This window comes from Bombina bombina, chromosome 4, assembly GCF_027579735.1.
Source record: "Bombina bombina isolate aBomBom1 chromosome 4, aBomBom1.pri, whole genome shotgun sequence".
NCBI classification, from domain to species: Eukaryota; Metazoa; Chordata; class Amphibia; order Anura; family Bombinatoridae; genus Bombina; species Bombina bombina.
In genome coordinates, this window is record NC_069502.1 from 793887304 (window position 1) to 793915141 (window position 27838).

At 38.8% G+C, this 27838-nt stretch overlaps 1 protein-coding gene and 1 pseudogene across 1 annotated transcript in view; both read left to right on the plus strand.

Moving 5' to 3' along the window:
• LOC128656995 (zinc finger protein 432-like) overlaps positions 1 to 27605 on the plus strand; it is a 96220-nt gene extending 68615 nt beyond the window's left edge. Inside the window, exons 8-11 of the mRNA XM_053711208.1 lie at positions 133 to 630; positions 2437 to 2541; positions 3955 to 4053; positions 26110 to 27605. Of these exons, the coding sequence (XP_053567183.1) occupies positions 133 to 630; positions 2437 to 2541; positions 3955 to 4053; positions 26110 to 26807 (1400 nt within the window). The 3' untranslated portion in view covers positions 26808 to 27605. The remainder of the gene's footprint in view (positions 1 to 132; positions 631 to 2436; positions 2542 to 3954; positions 4054 to 26109) is intronic.
• On the plus strand, positions 1604 to 1703 carry LOC128658587 (uncharacterized; annotated as a pseudogene).
• Positions 27606 to 27838: the final 233 nt, after the last annotated feature.

Below are 27838 nucleotides of genomic sequence, written 5' to 3' on the forward strand. Positions count from 1 at the left end.
AAAGTGTAGAAGTCATAGCCCGTCCCCTCCCCTTGTAGTAGAGACTAAATCTGAACAGTTAATTATTTTATTTTAAAAACATTTTATGTCATTAATAAATTATATTACTCCCCTTGTATATATTTTCAACAGGTGGATTCACAAATTGCACTTCTCTTAGTCATGGTCAGAATGCAGATGCTTCTTTCAATCTTTTTCAAAACCAAAGAAGCCTCATTGAAAATGTATGTTCTGAATGCGGGAAATGTTTTACCAGGAAATCAAATCTAATTAAACATCAGAAAATTCATTCAGGGGAAAAAGCATTTTCGTGTTCTGAATGTGGGAAATGCTTTACTCAGAAAACAACTCTTCTGAGACATCAGAAGATTCATACAGGAGAGAAAGAATTTTCATGTTCTGAATGTGGGAAATGTTTTGCTGTGAAAGGAACTCTTGTTACTCATTTGACAAGTCATACAGGAGAGAAAGGATTTTCATGTTCTGAGTGTGGGAAATGTTTTACAAGAAAGTCAACTCTTATTAAACACCAGAAAAATCATACAAAAGAGAAAGCATTTTCATGTGCTAAATGTGGGAAATGGTTCACCCAGGAATCGCATCTTGTTACTCATCAGAAAATTCATACAGGTAAAAATGCATTTTTATGTTCTGACTGTGGGAAATGTTTTACACATAAGTCAATTCTTATTACTCGTCACAACATTCATATAGGAGAAAAAGCATTTTTTTATGTTCTGATTGTGGGAGATCAACTCTTAATACTTATGAGAAAATTCATATCTGAGAACAAGCATTTTTGTGTTATAAAAGTGGGAAACATTTAACTTGGAAATCAAATCTTCTTTCATCACAAAACACATAGTAAAAGAGAAAACATTTGAATGCTCTGAATGTAGGAAATCAGAGCTTAAAGGGGCACAAACTGTGTGATGGTGTCTAACTTTTTTCAGAGCACAAGGCAATACACTACACTAGTAGAAGTTGATATATTTTTAATTATAAATCTCAAAGATCTTTCCTTCACTTGTTGCACAATATCTTCTTATGGCCATGGCACATAAGCAAGAGCTATACCAATATAAAATTAATGTCTGGGTTCTTCATTTGATAAAAGTGCCTAAACTCCTGGCGCTTAGGTTATTAATATTTGTCACTGACCTTGCATTATGATTACTCAGTAGATGGTTTGCCAACTCTTGTGAAATGCCTTTTTATTTTGTATTTGCCTTTCTATTTTGTATTTTTTTGGACACCAAAGGCACGGTCCATTGCCCCCCAAATACATGTTCCTATGAATTATTCCAGTGTCCACATCACTCACAATACACGGAAATTAAAGGTAGTGACTATGTAATTGCTTAACACCTACCTGTTGTATGGTTATTAATCAGCTCCCTTTAAAATTCAGATTAGATAGTATGTCTCTTTAAGCATATACGTTGTTATAAGTATTATTTTCTTTTTATTGAATAATTAAAAATTATTCTTTTGTGGTTGTTATTTCTCTTGTTCTGTCAATAGAAAAAGTATCTTATTAGATACCAGAAAAAATTATGCAGTGCATTATTCAGAGAAGCGATACCAATAAAGTATAATTAAGAGTTTCGGCAGCACATATACTAAAAGAAGAAATTGTAATGATACAGATATAGCATTGTCCCTGCACAAGGGTGACACGCAAATTTGCATTCCATATTTAAAGAAAAAAATGTGTGTGTTTATATATATATATATATATATATATATATATATATATATATATATATATAAATTTCCTGCAGTAATTGTAGGGCTTGTTGAGGAAAGCCGGGCAATTGGTCTGTTAAATGTGAAGGAGGAGGATGAGACAGATGACATGAATAGTCATAAGACTGAAATACATTGGTCCCTCCCTGCGGGTGAGTAGTAATACGTGAGAGTCTGCTGGGGCTGTGCACACAGTTACTTACTGCTCTCCCTTGTAGTTTAGTTTATCAATGTGGTGTATATTGGACATTTCCTCTAGGGGCACTGTTCACTAAACTGTTCATTCTCTATAGTTTGTCCTTTTTCAGCTTCTGTAGTGACTGTGCAATGCATGCTGGGCACAGACATTCCCCTGTTTTGTGGACTTAAAAGGAAATAAAGATACTGACAGGGACCATCACATGTGAGTCTTGTTACAATAAAGGTTCACTAGTAAAGAGGCTGCCTGCTTGTGTATCTCAGTAGCTGTAGACTTAAAAAATCCTGGTTATTATATTTTTATACTGAATTATACCAGATTACAGCCCAGAAAAAAAGGCCTTAAGAAAAAAAGTTAAATAATAGAGAGAAAACATGACAGTGTGTATCACAGTGCTATTATCTTGGAAATACACAAGCTGTTTTATGATAAAGTTAAAAAAAACTAGATCATGTGATATAAAAACGGAATCTCCTTTATTGATACAGATGAAGATAACACTGATATAGTGAAGGTTGAGATAAGAAAAGATCTTTGTGTGAGGGGTCAGCTGGGAGCCCCGGTTGAGCAAACCAGTGACAGTATCAGCCCAGGTGAGTGTATACTGAGTCTGAGGGACACGGGTTACAGGTGAGTGTGCATGTCTGTTGTGTCTGAGGGACACGGGTTACAGGTGAGTGTGCATGTCTGTTGTTTCTGAGGGACACGGGTTACAGGTGAGTGTGCATGTCTGTTGTTTCTGAGGGACACGGGTTACAGGTGAGTGTGCATGTCTGTTGTGTTTGAGGGACACGAGATACAGGTGAGTGTGCATGTCTGTTGTGTCTGAGGGACACGGGTTACAGGTGAGTGTGCATGTCTGTTGTGTCTGAGGGACACGAGTTACAGGTGAGTGTGCATGTCTGTTGTGTCTGAGGGATACGGGTTACAGGTGAGTGTGCATGCCTGTTGTGTCTGAGGGACACGAGTTACAGGTGAGTGTGCATGTCTGTTGTGTCTGAGGGATACGGGTTACAGATGAGTGTGCATGTCTGTTGTGTCTGAGGGACACGGGTTACAGGTGAGTGTGCATGTCTGTTGTGTTTGAGGGACACGGGTTACAGGTGAGTATGCATGTCTGTTTTGTCTGACACGAGTTACAGGTGAGTGTGCATGTATGTTGTGTCTGAGGGACATGGGTTACAGGTGAGTGTGCATGTCTGTTGTGTCTGAGGGACACGGTTACAGGTGAGTGTGCATGTCTGTTGTGTCTGAGGGACACGGGTTACAGGTGAGTGTGCACATCTGCTGCGTCTGAGGTACACAAGTTACAGGTGAGTGTGCATGTCTGTTGTGTCCGAGGGACACAAGTTACAGGTGAGTGTGCATGTCTGTTGTGTCTGAGGGACACGGGTTACAGCTGAGTGTGCATGTCTGTTGTGTCTGAGGGACACAAGTTACAGGTGAGTGTGCATGTCTGTTGTGTCTGAGGGACACGGGTTACAGCTGAGTGTGCATGTCTGTTGTGTCTGAGGGACACAAGTTACAGGTGAGTGTGCATGTCTGTTGTGTCTGAGGCACACAGGTTACAGGTGAATGTGCATGTCTGTTGTGTCTGAGGGACACAAGTTACAGGTGAGTGTGCATGTCTGTTGTGTCTGAGGGACACGGGTTACAGCTGAGTGTGCATGTCTGTTGTGTTTGAGGGACACAAGTTACAGGTGAGTGTGCATGTCTGTTGTGTCTGAGGGACACAAGTTACAGGTGAGTGTGCATGTCTGTTGTGTCTGAGGGACACGGGTTACAGGTGAGTGTGCATGTCTGTTGTGTCTGAGGGATTCGGGTTACAGGTGAGTGTGCACATCTGCTGCGTCTGAGGGATATAGATTACAGGTGACTTTGCGTGTGTATTGTGTCTAAACTTTCCATCTAAAAAAGGGAAAAGTACTAGAGTGTGGGTGTTTTATAGTAAAGTTATAAAACCTAGATCATGGGATATTAAAACGGAATCTGCTTTATTTATACAGATGCAGATAACACTGATATAGTGAAAGTTGAGATAACAGAAGATCTTTGTGATCAGGTGAAGACTGAAGAGGATGAAGTTCCTATAAATACAGCAACAGGTGATTAACGCATATTAATAAAGGGAAGATTCTGTAATGGTGACATTTTGTCTCTTAAGAAAAAACAACAAGAAAGAGGCGCCAATGGTGCAGATCAATGGTGGTTTTTGTAATGTGTCGGTATGATATGAACACAAGGTACTCACAAATGATAAAGGCAATCAATTATGCCAGTAGGGGCGGGCTGGATTTCATCAGCAGTCCAGCTAGCTGGTCCTAGAGGCAGCTCTCTACCAACATCCAATAGGAGAGAATCTAGAAATAAAAGCAATAGATGGAGGCGCCAATGGTGCAGATCAATGATGGTTCTGTAACAATAGTAGCCAGTGAAATACAGGGTACTCACATGTATTGAAGGCAATCACTTATGCCTATAGAGACAGGCTGGATTTTAACAGCAATCCAGCTGGCTGATCTAAGGTCCAATAGCAATGTGTGGGTGTCAGAGCATTAGCACTCTAAAAGTAGCATAGCAGAATACCATACACAGCACTCAGAGTGGATTTACATAAAAACATATTTATTAAAAAATATATATTAAAAAATATAAAAAAGTTTACCACTCATCTTCGTGCCAAATAATATATGGCTTGTGGAGAAACAGTACAACGCGTTTCTCAGATATACTGTTTCCTCAGGCATGTTTCTCAACAGTACTTTACCTCCTTATATAGGGCTATGCTACTTGTAAACACCCACGTCCCACCCCTGACAGTTATCAAAAAACAGACCAATCAGAAACCATCATTTGGGGAAACACCTCCCCTGCTGCAATAATATAATATAGCTGAATAATTCTGTGTGAATTACTGTTGCCAGTGAAGTATGTAAGCATACTCAATGTTAATTACATTATGTGTGTGTTTTTTTAAAAATTAGCAATCGCATCATACTTTATATAGTAATAAAACCGTAAATCGTGTGATCTAATTGGATGGTGTGGCCATCCATCAATCGTTAAGGGGCAGATCGTGTATACGGCTCACTAATACAGGGAGTGCAGAATTATTAGGCAAATGAGTATTTTGACCACATCATCCTCTTTATGCATGTTGTCTTACTCCAAGCTGTATAGGCTCGAAAGCCTACTACCAATTAAGCATATTAGGTGATGTGCATCTCTGTAATGAGAAGGGGTGTGGTCTAATGACATCAACACCTTATATCAGGTGTGCATAATTATTAGGCAACTTCCTTTCCTTTGGCAAAATGGGTCAAAAGAAGGACTTGACAGGCTCAGAAAAGTCAAAAATAGTGAGATATCTTGCAGAGGGATGCAGCACCCTTAAAATTGCAAAGCTTCTGAAGCGTGATCATCGAACAATCAAGCGTTTCATTCAAAATAGTCAACAGGGTCGCAAGAAGCGTGTGGAAAAACCAAGGCGCAAAATAACTGCCCATGAACTGAGAAAAGTCAAGCCACTTGCCACCAGTTTGGCCATATTTCAGAGCTGCAACATCACTGGAGTGCCCAAAAGCACAAGGTGTGCAATAATCAGAGACATGGCCAAGGTAAGAAAGGCTGAAAGACGACCACCACTGAACAAGACACACAAGCTGAAACGTCAAGACTGGGCCAAGAAATATCTCAAGACTGATTTTTCTAAGGTTTTATGGACTGATGAAATGAGAGTGAGTCTTGATGGGCCAGATGGATGGGCCCGTGGCTGGATTGGTAAAGGGCAGAGAGCTCCAGTCCGACTCAGACGCCAGCAAGGTGGAGGTGGAGTACTGGTTTGGGCTGGTATCATCAAAGATGAGCTTGTGGGGCCTTTTTGGGTTGAGGATGGAGTCAAGCTCAACTCCCAGTCCTACTGCCAGTTTCTGGAAGACACCTTCTTCAAGCAGTGGTACAGGAAGAAGTCTGCATCCTTCAAGAAAAACATGATTTTCATGCAGGACAATGCTCCATCACACGCGTCCAAGTACTCCACAGCGTGGCTGGCAAGAAAGGGTATAAAAGAAGAAAATCTAATGACATGGCCTCCTTGTTCACCTGACCTGAACCCCATTGAGAACCTGTGGTCCATCATCAAATGTAAGATTTACAAGGAGGGAAAACAGTACACCTCTCTGAACAGTGTCTGGGAGGCTGTGGTTGCTGCTGCACGCAATGTTGATGGTGAACAGATCAAAACACTGACAGAATCCATGGATGGCAGGCTTTTGAGTGTCCTTGCAAAGAAAGGTGGCTATATTGGTCACTGATTTGTTTTTGTTTTGTTTTTGAATGTCAGAAATGTATATTTGTGAATGTTGAGATGTTATATTGGTTTCACTGGTAAAAATAAATAATTGAAATGGGTATATATTTGTTTTTTGTTAAGTTGCCTAATAATTATGCACAGTAATAGTCACCTGCACACACAGATATCCCCCTAAAATAGCTATAACTAAAAACTACTTCCAAAACTATTCAGCTTTGATATTAATTAGTTTTTTGGGTTCATTGAGAACATGGTTGTTGTTCAATAATAAAATTAATCCTCAAAAATACAACTTGCCTAATAATTCTGCACTCCCTTTACATCTAAAAAGCCGTCTGTCAAATGTGTCTGCGCGGGCTTTCTATCCAATGGTAGTATGGTTCTCAGGGGTATGGCTTCCAATCAGAGCACCGTTAAAGGACGACACCTCTGGTTCTACTTGAACGGGCTATATGTTATTATTTTCGCCCATTGATTTCTGGGAAAAACTATCATTGGTCCGTGGTAGATATAAACAAAGACCCCCATTGGTCCTACCACCGGAATCGCCAGTATAGGGAGTTCTATCACTGGTCAGAAATATATGTAAACAAATGTACCCATTGGTCACACCTCCGGCAGTCTCTAATACTATTGCCACAATTGTCAAATACAAAGCCGATGCCTTCAATAGTGCAATCAAACTACCCGGACACTGTAATTATTGGCAAGACATTAGCAGTTATATATTTGCGGTAAACGCTTGAGTGTTATATTGTAACTGCTATAGTGACGGGCTTGTTATAAAAACTGTACCTATACGCAGTAAATGTGTAGATCAAAAATTCCATATGTAATATGCAAAAAACTATAGCTACAAACTTGCAAAGTAGTGAATTAACTGTGAATCTACTATGAATGAAATATCTACGTAAAGAAAATATGTATATGTATACATATTTATATTGATATAACAATATAAATCATGTAGAGTTGTTATAAGACCAAATACTGTCGTGAAGTTTACAATTGAATAATTAAAGTGATTTTGATAAAGTGTATGTGTATACATATTTATATTGATATAACAACATAAAATTATTATGCGAACAAATACTGTCATTGGATTTACAATTAAATAATTAAAGTGGTTTTAAGAGTGATAAAGGTGTGATATGTGGTGTGATACGATAGTTTCTATTATTCTCCAAAATAAGTGTTGTCCTTATGAATCTTGTCTATTTTACATTCCATGGACAAATTAGTGATAAATGTATAGTGGATACAAATTAATACATGTGTGTATAAATAAAATGTGAGAGCACTCTCCTTATTCGAGTGATCATTATGTATATGTAAGAAATCTTGTGTATAATTATCTCATATTCACTGTCACTGTCTATAAAATAATAAGTGGATATACATTAATGTGTTAAAGCTCTATACAATATTACCATTTTTGGACTCAATATATATGATAGATGTGATAACCAGGCTAGAAAAAGCAGCAGGGTAGATGTCCCAAACTTCCGGTTTGTAAATCATGTGTCCCATAAATCAGTGTTAAGATAAGCCCCAACAACGATTCCCAATAGGGCTGTTTACATACATCACAATACAAATGTGTAAATAAATACTACTGTTACCCCTAATAGAACAAAGAAAAAGGCATGTCATAAAAAATCAGGTTAAGGCCAGACTAAGCAAAAGCTATGGAATCTATAACCTCATTTAACCCCATAGGGAAGAGCGTTTGAAATTTAAAAATCCAATATGTTTCCCTTTGTCTTAGGCGGGTAAATCTATTATAGTGCTGGCTATTGGGAACACTTTCTAGGGGTGTAATCCTGAAATGACATCTACCTTTCATACTTTTAGCACAATTATGCCTTGAGACACTATGTTTGGGGGACTTTTTGGTCACGTTCCTTTGATGTTCCCCCCATCTAAGGCGCACCTTCCTCGAGGTGCGTCCGATATACTGGATCCCACAAGCACAACTAAGTGCATAAATGACATAGCTGGAATTACATGTCAGGTGTTCCATAATCTGGTGTTCTTCACCTGTTGCACTAGATATTAGAGATTTCTTTCCATGAGTAATATATTTACACATATGACAGCGTCTATGTCCACATCTATAGGTACCGTTATTGTTACAAGTCTTCCTAGTCATATGATTTAGGTTCTTAGACCCTCTCTTTGCATGTTTAATAGATTTTTTGGTCATGACTACCTTACTGGGTGCCAATTTTTGTTTCTACAATACAAAGTGGAGGGGCAGTCTGGTGTTCTATGGCCGTTACATAGATGACTTATTATTCATCTTTGAGGGATCAACTGAAGAAGCACAGGAATTCGTTGATTCCCTGAATAATAACGATATGGGTATAGACTTCACATCTAATATACAGACACAAACAATTGAATTTTTGGATCTATTATTGACATGGGGAGAAAATGGCACTATTTGCACATCTACGTATTTTTAGTCAGTAGACTGCAATAACTTCTTACACTATTCCAGCAATCATTTCAACAACTGGAAAACTAATATTCCTTATAGCCAATTTTGTCGCATCAGGCGCAACTGTAGTTCCATGAACACATATGATGAACAGTCTCTCATACTTAAAGACAGATTTAGAGAAAAAGGCTATCCAAAGGGATTAATTGAACATGGTTACAACAGAGCAAGACTACTATATAGAGATGATTTACTTTCTTGTGGAAAAATTCTAAAAAAGAGAAAGAAAATATAGGTCCACATGGACAACCCTTATTTGTTACCCAATATAATTCTAACTTTAGGGCAGTAAATAGGGTGTTAAAGAAACATTGGCCTATTTTACTTAGAGACCCCATATTAAAGAAAGTGTTGGCTCCTCAACCTAGGATTGTGTAGAGGAGGGCGGCCACTTTGAAACAAAAATTGGCACCCAGTAAGGTAGTCATGACCAAAAAATCTATTAAACATGCAAAGAGAGGGTCTAAGAACCTAGATCATATGACTAGGAAGACTTGTAACAATAACGGTACCTATAGATGTGGACATAGACGCTGTCATATGTGTAAATATATCACTCATGGAAAGAAATCTCTAATATCTAGTGCAACAGGTGAAGAACACCAGATTATGGAACACCTGACATGTAATTCCAGCTATGTCATTTATGCACTTAGTTGTGCTTGTGGGATCCAGTATATCGGACGCACCTCGAGGAAGGTGCGCCTTAGATGGGGGGAACATCAAAGGAACGTGACCAAAAAGTCCCCCAAACATAGTGTCTCAAGGCATAATTGTGCTAAAAGTATGAAAGGTAGATGTCATTTCAGGATTACACCCCTAGAAAGTGTTCCCAATAGCCAGCACTATAATAGATTTACCCGCCTAAGACAAAGGGAAACATATTGGATTTTTAAATTTCAAATGCTCTTCCCTATGGGGTTAAATGAGGTTATAGATTCCATAGCTTTTGCTTAGTCTGGCCTTAACCTGATTTTTTATGACATGCCTTTTTCTTTGTTCTATTAGGGGTAACAGTAGTATTTATTTACACATTTGTATTGTGATGTATGTAAACAGCCCTATTGGGAATCGTTGTTGGGGCTTATCTTAACACTGATTTATGGGACACATGATTTACAAACCGGAAGTTTGGGACATCTACCCTGCTGCTTTTTCTAGCCTGGTTATCACATCTATCATATATATTGAGTCCAAAAATGGTAATATTGTATAGAGCTTTAACACATTAATGTATATCCAATTATTATTTTATAGACAGTGACAGTGAATATGAGATAATTATACACAAGATTTCTTACATATACATAATGATCACTCGAATAAGGAGAGTGCTCTCACATTTTATTTATACACACATGTATTAATTTGTATCCACTATACATTTATCACTAATTTGTCCATGGAATGTAAAATAGACAAGATTCATAAGGACAACACTTATTTTGGAGAATAATAGAAACTATCGTATCACACCACATATCACACCTTTATCACTCTTAAAACCACTTTAAATATTTAATTGTAAATCCAATGACAGTATTTGTTCGCATAATAATTTTATGTTGTTATATCAATATAAATATGTATACACATACACTTTATCAAAATCACTTTAATTATTCAATTGTAAACTTCACGACAGTATTTGGTCTTATAACAACTCTACATGATTTATATTGTTATATCAATATAAATATGTATACATATACATATTTTCTTTACGTAGATATTTCATTCATAGTAGATTCACAGTTGTTAATTCACTACTTTGCAAGTTTGTAGCTATAGTTTTTTGCATATTACATATGGAATTTTTGATCTACACATTTACTGCGTATAGGTACGGTTTTTATAACAAGCCCGTCACTATAGCAGTTACAATATAACACTCAAGCGTTTACCGCAAATATATAACTGCTAATGTCTTGCCAATAATTACAGTGTCCGGGTAGTTTGATTGCACTATTGAAGGCATCGGCTTTGTATTTGACAATTGTGGCAATAGTATTAAAGACTGCCGGAGGTGTGACCAATGGGTACGTTTGTTTACATATATTTCTGACCAGTGATAGATCTCCCTATACTGGCGATTCCGGTGGTAGGACCAATGGGGGTCTTTGTTTATATCTACCACGGACCAATGATAGTTTTTCCCAGAAATCAATGGGCGAAAATAATAACATATAGCCCGGTCAAGTAGAACCAGAGGTGTGGTCCTTTAACAGTGCTCTGATTGGAAGCCATACCCCTGAGAACCATACTACCATTGGATAGAAAGCCCGCGCAGACACATTTGACAGACGGCTTTTTAGATGTATTAGTGAGCCGTATACACGATCTGCCCCTTAACAATTGATGGCCACACCATCCAATTAGATCACACGATTTACGTTTTTTTAACAATTACGGTTTTATTACTATATAAAGTATGATGCGATTGCTAATCTTAAAAAAAAAAACATACACATAATGTAATTAACATTGAGTATGCTTACATACTTAACTGGCAACAGTATTTCACACAGAATTATTCAGCTATATTATTGCAGCAGGGGAGGTGTTTCCCCAAATGATGGTTTCTGATTGATCTGTTTTTTGATAACTGTCAGGGGTGGGACGTGGGTGTTTACAAGTAGCATAGCCCTATATAAGGAGGTAAAGTACTGTTGAGAAACATGCCTGAGGAAACAGTATATCTGAGAAACGCGTCGCACTGTTTCTCCACAAGCCATATATTATTTGGCACTAAGATGAGTGGTAAACTTTTTTTATATTTTTTAATATATATTTTTTAATAAATATGTTTTTATGTAAATCCACTCTGAGTGCTGTGTATGGTATTCTGCTATGCTACTTTTAGAGTGCTAATGCTGCTATTATACGCTGTGCGCCGCTGCTGTTATACACTGTGCGCCGCTGCTGTTATACACTGTGCGCCGCTGCTGATATACACTGTGCGACGCTGCTGATATACACTGTGCGCCACTGCTGATATACACTGTGCATATATAAACCGTTTATTTCTTTCATGTAATTGGCAAGAGTCCATGAGCTAGTGACGTATGGGATATACAATCCTACCAGGAGGGGCAAAGTTTCCCAAACTTCAAAATGCCTATAAATACACCCCTCACCACACCCACAATTCATTTTTACAAACTTTGCCTCCTATGGAGGTGGTGAAGTAAGTTTGTGCTAAGATTTCTACATTGATATGCGCTTCTCAACATTTTGAAGCCGATTCCTCTCAGAGTACAGTTAATGTCAGAGGGATGTGAAGGGAGTATCACCTATTGAATGCAATGGTTTTCCTCACGGGGGATCTATTTCATAGGTTCTCTGTTATCAGTCGTAGAGATTCATCTCCTACCTCCCTTTTCAGATCAACGATATACTCTCATATTCCATTACTTCTACTGATAACCGTTTCAGTACTGGTTTGGCTATCTGCTATATTTGGATGGGTGTCTTTTGGTAAGTATGTTTTCATTACTTAAGACACTCTCAGCTATGGTTTGGCACTTTATGTATTTATATAAAGTTCTAAATATATGTATTGTACTTATATTTGCCATGATTCAGGTTTTCAGTATATTTCCTTTTGCAGACTGTCAGTTTCATATCTGGGAAATGCTTTTTTATGAAAATGTATTTCTTACCTGGGGTATAGTCTCTTTTTCAAATTGACTGTCTTTTAAATTCGCGGGCAGAATTAGGCTCACGAGGGCGCAAAATGCCAAAGTTTATTGCATCATTCTTGGCGCAAGATTTTTTGGCGCAAAGATACGTTCGTTGACGCAAATTTGTCATTACCGGCTGTGTGACGGATTCCCCGGCTACCCGGGTAGCTCCGCCAAACGGGTCCTGCTTCCTCCCTGCCAACTCCAGCTATGTAGCTGGCAAGTGACCACAGCATGTAGCCACCCCTGATGCCCGACAGCATCAGTACCCAGGGTCCCACCCTGTGGCAGACTCCAGCTACCCAGACTGGGTAGCTCTGCCTGATGATCCTTTCTCTGCCTGATGATCCTTTCTCTGCCTGGAACAGGCTGCTATGTAGCCCAGGAAAGTGATTTTAGCTGGAGCCCACCCAAATGACTAGACAGACTAGCATTCAGGTTAAACAAGAACTGACTTTATTGTAAAACATGCACTCCTTTTATACACACAGCTCATCTTGATAACACAAAGGACAATCCCACAATTTTCCCGCAATTCCCGCCCCTCCAGACAGCCCGGCACCTCCATAGGAGCCACAGTCTCACATAATCCCAATACCTAGGGGTGGCAGTTTCAGGTGATCCCGGTAGAGCGGCGGCACTTCCAGTGTGTCATTTTAAAGCTCTCGGTCCCCAGATGTCACAGTCCAAAAATCAGCATGATTCGTTACTGGGGACCGGCGTTACAGTCTGTTGAAGTTATGGGGTTAGGGGTGTCCAAAACCCCCAGTTCCCAAAGGAGCTCCCCTCTGATAATTGCCACAGCTCTTGTCCTCCATAGGGGCTACCAATCCCCAAATGAGCGGAGCTCTGGGGCAAAGGGCTGTTGGAGTGACCAGGGGTAAAGTTAGCGGATGTCCTGCTGTCCTGTGGCCGACCGGGAGTTCCAGGAGTCCGGCCAGCCTGAGAGGAGTTAGGCTGGTGTCCGTTGTGAGGCGGCCAACCGGGAGTTCCAGAAGCCCGGCCAGCCTAGGAGGGTTTTCCTGGTCATACACCAGCTCTCCACAAAACAAGCAAACAAAAGCTTCCAGAGTTTGTGGTTGCTCTGAGGAGCCCAAAACCACTGAGAAACAGGGGTGAGGTTGTAGGAGGTTGGGGGGCCTTAGCTGTCTGGTATCCGTGACAGGGGACAAGGGTTCAGCCCCTGCAGCCCAGTATCCGTGACACCGGCGTCTTAGTTGACGCCGAGTCCTTCACAAAGTTGCGTCATCTATGACGCGAGTGTGTCGTTTCCGGACGTTTTTGGCACCAAAAAATATTTTTCTGTTTGTTGTGCGTCATATTTGGCTCCAAATATTTTCATTTTTTAACCCCTTAACGACCAAGGACGTACGCCACACGTCCTCAAAAAAAATACAGTTAATGACCGAGGACGTGTGGCGTACCTCCTTGGTCTGGAAAGCAGCTGGAAGCGATCCTGCTCGCTTCCAGCTGCTTTCCGGTTATTGCAGTGATGCCTCGATATCGATAGACACTCTGTGGCCCTCTCTGCACCGGACATCGGTGGCCGGTATCGTTGGTGGGTGGGAGCAAGTCTGGGAGGCGGGTGGGCGGCCATCGATGTGCCGAGTGGAGTGGAGGGGGGCGGGATCGGGGGCGGGACAGACGGGGGCCCGCACGGGAGCGCGCGCGTGCACTGGGTGGGAGCGGTAAGGAAACTGCTACACTGCAGAAAAAAAAAGTTAAGAAATGTTAAAAAAAAAATATATATTAACAAAATCAATTATGATCTAAGGGTTCTGGAAGGGGTGGGGGGTTGGTCTTGGGGGGGGGAAGCTACACTACAGAAAAGGGCAATAAAAAAAACTAAAAAACATAGTTTTTGTTACTAAACTGGGTACTGGCAGACAGCTGCCAGTACCCAAGATGGCGCCCATTAAGGCAGAGGGCGAGGGTTAGAAAGCTGTTTGGTGGGGGATCAGTGAGGTTGGGGGCTAAGGGGGATCCTACACAGCAAATATAGCTTTTATTTTAGTACTGGCAGAGTTTCTGCCAGTACTTAAGATGGCGGGGACAATTGTGGGGTGGGGGAGGGAAGAGAGCTGTTTGGGAGGGATCAAGGGGTCTGATGTTTTAGGTGGGAGGGTGAGCTCTACACTAAAGCTAAAATTAACCCTGCAAGCTCCCTACAAGCTACATAATTAACCCCATCACTGCTAGCCATAATACACGTGTGATGCGCAGCGGCATTTGGCGGCCTTCTAATTACCACAAAGCAACGCCAAAGCCATATATGTCTGCTATTTCTGAATAAAGGGGATCCCAGAGAAGCATTTACAACCATTTCTGCCATAATTGCACAAGCTGTTTGTAAATGATTTCAGTGAGAAACCTAAAATTGTGAAAAATTTAATGTTTTTTTTAATTTGATCGCATTTGGCGGTGAAATGGTGGCATTAAATATACCAAAATTGGCCTAGATCAATACTTGGGGTTGTCTACTACAGTACACTAAAGCTAAAATTACCCCTAAAAGCTCCCTACATGCTCCCTAATTAACCCCTTCACTGCTGGGCATAATACACGTGTAGTGCGCAGTGGCATTTAGCAGCCTTCTAATTACCAAAAAGCAACGCCAAAGCCATATATGTCTGCTATTTCTGAACAAAGGGGATCCCAGAGAATAATTTACAATAATTTAAGCAATAATAATAATTGCACAAGCTGTTTGTAAATAATTTCAGTGAGAAACCAAAAGTTTGTTAAAAAATTAGTGAAAAAGTGAACAATTTTTTGTATTTAATCGCATTTGGCGGTGAAATGGTGGCATGAAATATACCAAAATGGGCCTAGATCAATACTTTGGGATGTCTACTAAAAAAAAATATATACATGTCAATGGATATTCAGAGATTCCTGAAAGATATTAGTGTTCTACTGTAACTAGCGCTAATTTTGAAAAATAATGGTTTGGAAATAGTTTGGAAATAGCAAAGTGCTACTTGTATTATGGCCCTATAACTTACAAAGAAGATGTAAACATTGGGTATTTCTAAACTCAGGACAAAAATTAGAAACTATTTAGCATGGGTGTTTTTTGTTGATTGTAGATGTGTAACAGATTTTGGGGGTCAAAGTTAGAAAAAGTGTGTTTTTTTCCATTTTTTCCTCATATTTTATAAATTTTTTTATAGTAAATTATAAGATATGATGAAAATAATGGTATTTTTAGAAAGTCCATTTAATGGCGAGAAAAACGGTATATAATATGTGTGGGTACAGTAAATGAGTAAGAGGAAAATTTCAGCTAAACACAAACACCGCAGAAATGTAAAAATAGCCTTGGTCCCAAACGGACCTGGTCACTAAGGGGTTAAAGACCCCATTCCTATTTGCCGCTTGCCCTTTTCTATGTCAGAGGGCTATGCTGTTTGCTTTTTTTCCCATTCCTGAAACTGCCAAATAAGGAAATTTGTAATTTTGCTTTATATGTTGTTTTTTTCTCTTACATTTGCAAGATGTCTCAATCTGATCCTGTCTCAGAATTCACTGTTGGATCCCTGCTGCCTGATAACCGTTCTACCAAAGCTAGGTACATTTGTTGTAAACGTGTGGAGATTATACCTCTAGCTGTAGTTTGTAATAGTTGTCATGATAAACTTTTACATGCAGAAAATGTATCCATCAGTAGTAGTTCATTAACTGTTGCTGTTCCCTCAACATCTAATGCACAAGATATACCTGTAAATTTAAAATAATTTATTTCTGATTCTATTCAGAAGGCTTTGTCTGCCATTCCGCCTTCTAATAAACGTAAAAGGTCTTTTAAAACTTCTAATAGAGTTGATGAAATTTCAAATGACCGGCAACATACTGATTTCTCCTTCTCTGATGAGGATCTATCTGATTCAGAAGATCCTGCCTCAGATATTGACACTGACAAATCCTCTTATTTATTTAATATGGAGTATATTCGTTCTTTATTAAAAGAAGTGTTGATTGCATTAGATATGGAGGAGACTAGTTCTTTTGATATTAAAACTAGTAAACATTTAAATTCTGTTTATAAACCTCCTGTGGTTATTCCAGAGGTTTTTCCAGTTCCTGATGCTATTTCTGATATGATTTCTAAAGAATGGAATAGGCCTGGTACTTCTTTTATTCCTTTTTCAAGGTTTAAAAAATTGTATCCTTTGCCAGCAGTTAGATTGGAGTTTTGGGAAAAGATCCCCAAAGTTGATGGGGCTATCTCTACTCTTGCTAAACGTACTACTATTCCTACGGAAGATAGTACTTCTTTTAAAGATCCTTTAGATAGGAAACTTGAATCTTATCTAAGGAAGGCTTATTTATATTCAAGTCATCTTCTTAGGCCTGCAATTTCTTTGGCTGATGTTGCAGCTGCTTCAACTTTTTGGTTGGAAACTTTAGCACAACAAGTAAAATTGGATCATGATTTGTCTAGCAATGTTAACTTGCTTCAACATGCTAATCATTTTATTTGTGAAGCCATTTTTAATATCATCAAAATTGATGTTAAATCTATGCCTTTAGCTATTTTAGCTAGAAGAGCTTTGTGGCTTAAATCTTGGAATGCTGACATGACTTCTAAGTCCAGATTGCTATCTCTTTCTTTCCAAGGTAATAAGTTATTTGGTTCTCAGTTGGATTCAATAATTTCAACTGTCACTGGGGGTAAGGGAGTTTTTTTGCCTCAGGATAAAAGACCTAAGGGTAAATCTAAAGCTTCTAACCGCTTTCGTTCATTTCGAGATAATAAGGAACCCCAAGGCAGAACACTGCGATCTGCGTTCTTATTGCAGAAAGTGAAGGATCTCTGCAGAAAGAACGGCAGTGTCAGTTAAAAAAAAAAACAATTGCATGCACTTTTTATTTCTGCCTGTGGGTGTCACTGTTCCGTTCTATCTCAGTGGAAATATTTGCTACGTTCCTCTCTTTTCAATTTCCTCTCACTTCCTGATCTTCAGTGCGGTACAGGGAACAGCACATTGCTGAAAAGGTAAGTCAGGGCTTAACAAATGTATTCTAGGAGTGTAGGAGCCAACCAAAATACTTAAAGAAAAAAAAAAAAGTTATTTTTTTTTTTAATAAGGGTGTGTGTGTATATTGTGTGTGTGTATATGGTGTGTGTACATGGTGTGTGTATATGGTGTGTGTGTGTGTGTATATATATATATATGGTGTGTGTATATGTGTATGTGGTGTGTGTATATGTATGGTGTGTGTGTCTGTGTATATGGTGTGTGTGTGTGGTGTGTGTGTCTGTGTGTATATGGTGTCTGTGTATGGTGTCTGTGTGTGTGTCTGTGTATATATGGTGTGTGTGTGTGTATATGGTGTGTGTATGGTGTGTGTATGGTGTGTGTGTGTATATGGTGTGTGTGTGTATATGGTGTGTGTGTGTGTATATGGTGTGTGTGTGTATGATGTGTGTGCGTGTCTGTGTATATATGGTGTGTGTGTGTACATGGTGTGTGTGTGTATGATGTGTGTGCGTGTCTGTGTATATATGGTGTGTGTGTGTACATGGTGTGTGTGTGTACATGGTGTGTGTGTGTCTGTATATATGGTGTGCGTATCTGTGTGTGTGTGTATATGGTGTGTGTGTGTATATGGGGTTTGTGTGTGTGTGTATATGGGGTTTGTGTGTGTGTGTGTGTGTGTATATGGTGTGTGTATATGTGTGTATGGTGTGGGTGGGTGTGTATATGGTGTATACACAGGCTGTACATGAACCTGTCCTCATGCACACTGAGTAAGGGCAACAAACACAGCAACACCAGCTTCTTAAAGACACTGCAGAAATTTTTTTACTAAAAAAAAATCTCATCGCAGAAAATGAAAAAAAGTTCTGCCTCTGCGATAAGGAACAGAAATCTAATCCTTCCCCAAAGGAATATGTTTCCAATTGGAAGCCTTCCTCAAACTGGAATAAATCCAAGCCATTTAAGAGATCAAAGCCAGTCCCTAAGTACGCATTAAGGTGCGGCCCTCATTCCAGCTCAGCTGGTAGGGGACAGATTAAAATTTTTCAAAGATGTTTGGATCAATTCGGTCCAAAAACATTCGATTCAGAGTATTGTCTCTCAGGGGTACAAAATAGGATTCAGAGTAAGACCGCCTGTGAGAAGATTTTTTCTCTCACGCATTCCAGCAAACCCAGTAAAGGCTCAGGCTTTCCTGAAGTGTGTTTCAGACCTGGAGTTATCAGGGGTACTCATGCCAGTTCCGTTTCAGGAACAGGGTCTGGGGTTTTATTCAAATCTATTCATTGTCCCAAAGAAAGAAAATTCATTCAGACCAGTTTTGGATCTAAAGATTTTGAATCGATATGTTAGAGTACCAACTTTCAAGATGTTGACTATAAGGACTATTCTGCCTTTTGTTCAGCAAGGGCATTATATGTCCACAATAGACTTACAGGATGCATAGCTTCATATTCCGATTCATCTGGATCACTATCAGTTCCTGAGATTCTCTTTTCTAGACAAGCATTACCAATTTGTTGCTCTTCCTTTTGGCCTAGCGACAGCTCCAAGAATCTTTTCAAAGGTTCTCGGTGCCTTACTCTCTATAATCAGAGAGCGGGGTATCGCAGTGTTTCCTTATTTGGACGATATCTTGGTACTCGCTCAGTCTTTACGTTCTGCAGAATCTCACATGAATCAACTAGTATTGTTTCTTCAAAGACATGGTTGGAAGATCAATTTACCAAAAAGTTCTTTGATTCCTCAGACAAATGTCACCTTTTTAGCTTTCCAGATAGATTCAGTGTCCATGACTTTATCTCTAATAGACAAGAGACGTTTGAAATTGGTTGCAACCTGTCAAAACCTTCAGTCTCAGTCATTCCCTTCAGTAGCTATGTGCATGGAAGTTTTAGGTTTCATGACTGCAGCATCGGACGCAATCCCCTTTGCTTGTTTTCATATGAGACCTCTCCAGCTTGGTATGCTGAACCAATGGTGCAGGGATTATACAAGGATATCACAATTAATATCCTTAAATCCCAATGTTCGACTTTCTCTGACTTGCTGGTTAGATCACCATCGTATAATTCTATAATTCAGATGTGAGTCTTTCAGGTTGGGGAGCTGTTTGGGGATCTCTGACAGCACAAGGGGTTTGGAAATCTCAAGAGGCGAGATTACCAATCAATATTTTGGAACTCATGCGATTCTCAGGGCTCTTCAGTTTTGGCCTCTGTTGAAGAGAGAACCGTTCATTTGTTTTCAGACAGACAATATCACAACTGTGGCATATGTCAATCATCAGGGTGGGACTCACAGTCCTCCAGCTATGAAAGAAGTATCTCGGATACTTGTTTGGGCGGAATCCAGCTCCTGTCTAATTTCTGCGGTTCATATCCCAGGTATGGACAATTGGGAAGCGGATTATCTTAGTCGTCAGACTTTACATCCGGGAGAACGGTCTCTCCACCCAGATGTGTTTTCTCAAATTATTCAGATGTGTGGGGGCTTCCAGAAATAGATCTGATGGCATCTCATTTAAACAAGAAACTTCCCAGGGATCCTCAGACGGAAGCAGTGGATGCGTTGACACTTCCTTGGTGTTATCAACCTGCTTATATTTTCCAGCCTCTAGTTCTTCCAAGAGTGATCTCCAAAATCATCATGGAGCAATCGTTTGTTCTGCTGGTGGCTCCAGCATGAATTCACAGGTTTTGGTATGCGGATCTTGTTCAGATGTCCAGTTGCCAACCTTGGCCACTTCCATTAAGGCTGGACCTTCTATCTCAATGTCCGTTTTCCATCAGGATCTCAAATCATTAAATTTGAAGGTATGGAAATTGAACGTTTAGTGCTTAGTCATAGAGGTTTTTCTGACTCTGTGATTAATACTATGTTGCAGGCTCGTAAATCTGTTTCTAGAAAGATTTATTATCAAGTTTGGAAGACTTACATTTCATGGTGTTCCTCTCATAAATTTTCTTGGCATTATTTTAGAATTCCTAGAATTTTACAGTTTCTTCAGGATGGTTTGGATAAAGGTTTGTCTGCAAGTTCCTTGAAAGGACAAATCTCTGCTCTTTCTGTTTTATTCCACAGAAAACTTGCTAAACTTCCTGATATTCACTGTTTTGTACAGGCTTTGGTTCGTATCAAGCCTATCATTAAATCAATTTCTCCTCCTTGGAGTCTTAATTTGGTTTTGAAGGCTTTACAGGCTCCTCCATTTGAGTCTATGCATTCTTTGGACATTAAACTACTTTCTTGGAAAGTGTTGTACCTTCTGGCCATCTCTTGTGCTAGAAGAGTTTCTGAATTATCTGCTCTTTCTTGTGATTCTCCTTTTCTAATTTTTAATCATGGTAAGGCAGTTTTGCGGACTTCATTTAAATTCTTACCTAAGGTTGTGAATTCTAACAACATTAATAGAGAAATTGTTGTCCCTTCTTTGTGTCCTAATCCAAAAGAATTATTTGGAGAGATGTGGTGAGAGCGCTGAAATATGATGTTGAAGCCACTAAAGATTTCAGGAAGACTTCTAGTCTATTTGTTATCTTTTCTGGTTCCAGGAAAGGTCAGAAGACTTCTTCCGTTTCTTTGGCATCGTGGTTAAAGCTTTTGATTCATCAAGCTTATTTGGAGTCGGGTAAAGCCCCGCCTCAGAGAATTACAGCTCATTCTACTAGATCAGTTTCCACTTCTTGGGCTTTTAAGAATGAAGCTTCAGTTGATCAGATTTGCAAAGCAGCAACTTGGTCTTCTTTGCATACATTTACTAAATTCTACCATTTTGATGTATTTGCTTCTTCGGAAGCAGTTTTTGGTAGGAAAGTTCTTCAGGCAGCTGTTTCAGTTTGATTCTTCTGCTTATGATTTTAAGTTTTTATTTTTATTTTTTTAGAATAAACGTATATTTGGGTTGTGGATTATTTTCTTCAGCAAAATGGTTGTTTTTATTTTTTCCCTCCCTTTCTAGTGACTCTTGGGTGGAGTTCCACATCTTGGGTATTGCTATCCCATACGTCACTAGCTCATGGACTCTTGCCAATTACATGAAAGAAAACATAATTTATGTAAGAACTTACCTGATAAATTCATTTATTTCATATTGGCAAGAGTCCATGAGACCCACCCCCTTTTTTATGGTGGTTATGATTTTTTTGTATAAAGCACAGTTATTTCCAAATTCCTTTGTTGATGCTTTTTACTCCTTTCTTTATCACCCCACTTCTTGGCTATTCGTTATACTGAATTGTGGGTGTGGTGAGGGGGTGTATTTATAGGCATTTTGAGGTTTGGGAAACTTTGCCCCTCCTGGTAGGATTGTATATCCCATATGTCACTAGCTCATGGACTCTTGCCAATATGAAATAAATTAATTTATCAGGTAAGTTCTTACATAAATTATGTTTTTGCTTGAAGACCGTATTCAGCGCAGCTCTTCAAGAAAGTATTTTTTAATATGCATCAAAATGAATGAATCAGTATTGCAAAATATCTGCATACAAAATAAATGTTTTAAAGGAATTTAACACTGTCATCATGATAGCCTAAAAATGAATAGTCTTGAAATTCTTTGTCAAATCCCTTGAAAAAAACTCTTGAGATTTGTAAATCTTATATAATAATTTAAGATGCCACCCATATTTTCCCCCACTGAATGCTTATATGATAGGGAGCAAATTATAAACTTTTTCACCTAACCAGACAGATTGATAAATCTAACCCTAATGCTCATACTTATTGATAAAATATTCTTATATAAACTCATAAACGTCAAGGTTACTTTATAGGTAGTTTTATCTCATGTTCATCATATTTATCAATGTAGTTTATCTCTTGTTCCACCCAACAATATGAGCAGTAGTCCAGCAGCTCATTTATCTGAATTCCTAAAAACCCAGTTTAGTCAGTGTATGTTGGGTAAAATACTATGTTACTAAATAACTCTGGGCACAGTTAGTTAAAGGGACCTGCCCCTTTGTCTATTTACTTCAAAATCTAATAACAATCCATTCTGCTTTGCTAAACCAGACACCCAGGGAAAAGCTATTGCATCTTTAGTATTTTGTGCACACAAGCAATAGTTATAACCAGTTGCTTTAAAGGTATAGTCTAGTCAAAATGAAACTTACATGGTTCAGATAGAGCATGCAGTTTTAAGCAACTTTCTTATTTACTCCTATTATCAATTTTCTTCATTCTCTTGCTATCTTTATTTAAAAAAGCAGGTATGTAAGCTTTCCTATCCTGGAAATTTGAACATAATAAAAGTTTTGCATCATTAGAGACCCTCCTTTTGTTTTTTATGCTTCATGTAAGCTTAGAAGCCAGACCATTTTTGGTTCAGAACTTGGGTAGCGCTTGCTGATTGGTGTTTAAATGTAGCCACCAATCAGCAAGTGCTACCCAGGTCTGAACCAAATATGGGCCAGATCCTAAGCTTAAATTCTTGCTTTTTTAAATAAAGATACCAAGAGAATGAATAAAAATTGATAAATGGGGGCGGAGCCTGTTCTCACTGCGGATAGGCGTGTCTTTATGAAGCTCATCAAGTTTGAAAAGATTTTAGGTGGGTTTCAAACAGCAAATCTACCATATTATAGACCAGTGTCAACATCTGTTCAGCTGAGATCCAGCAGATGTTAAGAGTGGATGATCTGACTGTGCGACACTCATCTCCACAGGCCTAGAAGCCATTTTGCAACCTGCTGCGCTCGTGTAGCGTGAGGATCTCTAGAAGCAGGGCCTGTGGGGGGATTGAAGCATAGGTCTGGGGCTGCCGCACAGTTACCCCCCCCCCCCCAAACTCTGGGGTTAAGAAATCCTGTAATAGGATATAGAAGTGAAAATTGAACAATCACCATTAATTAAGCTGACTGGGCCTGATATCACATGGAGGTAAACCATGCCCTGGGGAAAAGTCTCACATGGTGGAAATTCTGTCCCGGACAGTGACTGTTTTACTATATGGGAGCAGAGGCTAACATTGGTAATTGTTGAGCAGTTGCAGCAATTTGAGAGGCAGTTATATCTAGCCTTTGGGGTGGTGACCCCTTGCAACAAACCATACCCGAGTGAGGAACCCCCACCTATGGGAGCCTGCCATGATTCTCGCATATCTGAGAGGTGAATTGGGAGACACGGGACCCTTGAGCACTTTGATGTTCCTGAGCCAGCTGCAACCAAGGATTCTGTTTTTGCCGCTCCTCAAATACTAAGAAAAGAGCTCTATGTGCAGACTGTGCAAGAGCCCGCTGCAGCTCCTCAGACCTTAACGGCTCACACCGAGAATTGTGCTCCGCGACAGGTTCATGCCCAGCTTTCCTGGACTTGTCAAGGTAGACACGCAACAGCTTTTCAGAGAGAATTGTCCTTACCGTTTGCTAGTTTAGAGCTCCACCGGAGCGTTACAGCCTGCGATAACCAAACTGCTGCAAACAAGGATCTTCCACATGGGTCTATTTCTAGAATATGCTCACTAGGTAAAAAGTGGATGCCCCTGTTCATATTTCTATTTGACCACTCAACACCGGGAAAAGACTGCTCCCTAACATCTGATGGAGTGAGAATAGGCATCGGATAAACTATGAAGGGCCTGCCTGCATGTTAAACTCTTATGCATGTCACCTTTTGTCGAGTTTCTTTAGGATTATGCTAGTCTAGATTTCCCAGTGATTCAGCGGTAATACATTTACAGTCTACTTGGGATACCTCTTATGATGCCCTTTAAGTTGAAATCTGAGGGGGTTCTCTGTTACTCCAATTCAATTTTTGTTCTCAATATATTTCATGCAACTTTACACGTTAACATAGGTTTGAAGGTTTTTATTTTTTGTACTTTATGACGTGTTTTCCCTAACATATACAAAATATCATGGCGTACATTTTGCTATATAACTTATATACAAGGCGACATAAAATGACGAGTGAGCCTCACCCTATATTATTGATCTGTTCATATAGCATATCATCCTATAATTGAGGATAGTCACCGTATGGGGTTATAGATATGATATCTGTTACTGCTATTTGAATACCTAGTATTAATATCCACAGTACTGCTTAGATGGGAAGTGGGTTGTCTACGGCTGGGAAAATTTGATCTCTTGCATATTGAGATTTCCCCTACTATGTGGAGTAAGCGGTCTACTTATCTGTTCCAGCCTTCTGTAAAGACATTACTGATATGCTGTGTGTTAAGAATTTTTACTGATGTAACTCGTGAGCTCCCCTCTCACCTTAGCCCCGCAGTTTAACCTGAAATGGGATTAACAATTTACTAACCTTTACATACCTAGGGGTACTATAATACCACTATGCCATGCAGGGTTTATGTCTTTAATCCACCATATAGTAGTTTAAAAGGGTTGGAGTCTGTGGTAACCCATCTCACAAGTTTATCACTACGGATTACATGTTTATATCTATTTTATATCTATTTGTATTGCTTAATGTTATAGTTATAATCTTTTTAATATTTCCACGTAAGCTAGAATAGTTCCCCTTCCTTTCAGGGTATAATGGGCCTAGTCTATGCAACTACTTTACTGGTGTTTTCAGATCTCATATTCACTGGGGTCCAAAAGTGGCCCTTTTCCCCCCTTCCCCCCAAGTTTCCCTTATGTATGTTTGGCGTATAGTTGGTGTGGTCCAAGAGTGGCCACTATTTAACAAGGGAAAATGTATTGTTACTCATACAGTTAATATTTTCAATGGGGTCAAATATCTATTTTCATATATAAAAAAGGAGGTTTGTTTATGTCTTAGGTTGCCACTAGTAGAACATTACATGAGGGAATTTTTTATTGCAAACTGTATCTATGTTATCTTTAGTTTCTAATTAATAATGTGTTTTCAACTTAATCACTTCAAAGATATGTGCTTCATCAAGGCTGAAATTTACAGTGTTTTATGTAACTATCCCTTGCTGATCGAAGGTCTGATCATGTGGCAATTTTGTTTTGTTTTGCATTGCTTTTAACCTCAATAAAAATCTCTAAAAAAAAAAATTCATAATAGGAATAAATGAGAATGTTGCTTAAAATTGCTGCTCTATCTGAATCATGAAAGTTTAATTTTGACTAGACTATCCCTTTAAGACTGAAATCATTTTATTACTAAAATTACAGTTCGACATTTTTTTGCATGTTATAGCAAACTGAAGCTGTAGAAAACAATTAGTTTGTAGACATTTTCAGTATACTGTTATTTTAATACATTGTGTATTATTTAAAAATAAATCTGATTAAAGCAGAGAATAAACCTTTATTTTAATGATATTAATATATTGGACTCCATTAATGAAGGTTTGATTACCGCATAAGAGCCTTTGTGGTGCAGACTCACTCACATGACTGCTGTTTCTTCACCTTACAACCTTAGAGATTTCTGATTAAAAACATCCCTGGCTTATTTTGCTTTGGCTCTTTTGCTTTTAGCTTGTTAGCTGTAATTTATGGAATCTTTACAATTCTAAACTTAGAATAGCTATAACATTTCCATAATTGGGTGATTTTAAACTTTAAAACTGTAGTAGCTAATGAAGATTGACCCAAAATTACATTTTAGGTTGAATTTAAAGCTCCTCTTCCCCAATTTACCTTTCTTAATAAGATACAAATATATATAAACTTAATTTTTATATTTTTGACATAAATAACTTTATTTTCACTGTTTACTTTCAACAGATCGACCCATGAGCTCACATATTCATAGTGAAGACCCGACTGCAGATGCTTCTTTCAGTCTCTTCATATCGCATCTTGTTACTCCTCATACAGGAGAGAAACCATTTTCTTGTTCTACATGTGGGAAACGTTTTAACAGGAAAACTCATCTTATTAGACATCTAGACATTCACACACAAGAAAAATCTTATTCATGTTCTGAGTGTGGGAAACGTTTTACTGAGAGATCAACTCTTTTTACTCATAAAAAAATACATACAGCTGATATGGTGGAGAAAGGTTTTTCTTGTTCTGAATGTGGAAAATGTTTTGCCTCGAAACCAAGCCTTGCATATCATGAAAAAACGCATAAAGGAGAGAAACCATTTGCCTGCTCTATATGTGGGAAATGTTTTTACTGGAAATCATATCTGATTACTCATCAGCAAATACATATAAGTGAAAAGGCTTTTTCGTGTTTGGAATGTGGAAAATGTTTTAATGGGAAATCATATCTTAAAGCACATCAGAAAATTCATACAGGAGAAAAGGCATTTTCTTGCTCTGACTGTGGAAAAAGTTTTTACCGGAAAAGAAATCTTAAAGAACACCAGAGAATTCATACAGGGGGGGACAGATTTCCATGTTCTAAATGCGAGAAATGTTTTAAACATAAGTCAAGTCTTATTTCTCATTACAAAATTCATACAGTAGATTAAACATTTTCCACTGGCATTTAGTCCCAAGTAGACATAAAAGGACACACAAGAAACGATAAGACCATCCCAGTGAGCTTCTTTCCTTTATATTTGTAGGAAGTTTACAAATCCTGCTTAAACTTCCTTCAGCCACAAAGACTATTTTTTTTGCTTGTAGTAATACTATGGGCTCAATTTATCAAGCCCTTCTCTCCCCTTTGACAGGTTTGCACAAGATATAATGACCTTAAATAAATTAGGCTTCCAGGCACCATCAAATGAAGGCAGCTCTTTCCCAAACTGGATGGGTTCACTACAGGATTAGCTAATTAAAATAAAAGGAAGAAAAGGTGCCCCGTGGAGTGGTGATAACCAAACACAGAGGAAACACCTGTTTGGTTCTGTTGGAGCAGGCTGGGTTCAGTTGCCCAGAAAAGTGACTGCTGGCTCTCTCAGGTGCTGGATAAGTCTTTAAAACGAACATGCAACAAGCTAAGCGACAATATGTTGTTGTTTTTTGGTTGTTTGTTTTTTTTAAAAAAAGTCAAAAACTTTATTAAAAGAAATTTCCTAGCATGGGAGAAAAACAGGTTAGTTTTTTAATAAAATTAAAACAACAACCGTCTTTTAGTTTCCTGCATGTTCTAACTGTGTATCTAGCACCTGGGAGAGATAGTGGGCAGTTTGCTGGGCAATTTAGGGTACCCAGTCTGCTTATTTAGCGCCAGATAGGTGCTTCATGTTTGTAATTATAAAGTCTGTAGATACTATTTATACCCCTGTATTTTTATGAATAAATCTATCACTGATTTTTCTGAACACCTTTGTCTAGGAACATGAGGGTTGGGACTTTGATCATCTGACATTTCAGATGTGTACGAACTGTATGCTACACAACTCCTGTTTATTACCTAATGTGAGGAATTGTTGAAAAATTACATTACTACAAAGCAAACAAATACTCTTCACTGAAAAAATAACTATTGGGCAGCACAGAAGACGGAATGGTTATAACTTATGAGTATCAGACGATGGCTTCTCTGGGAGATGAT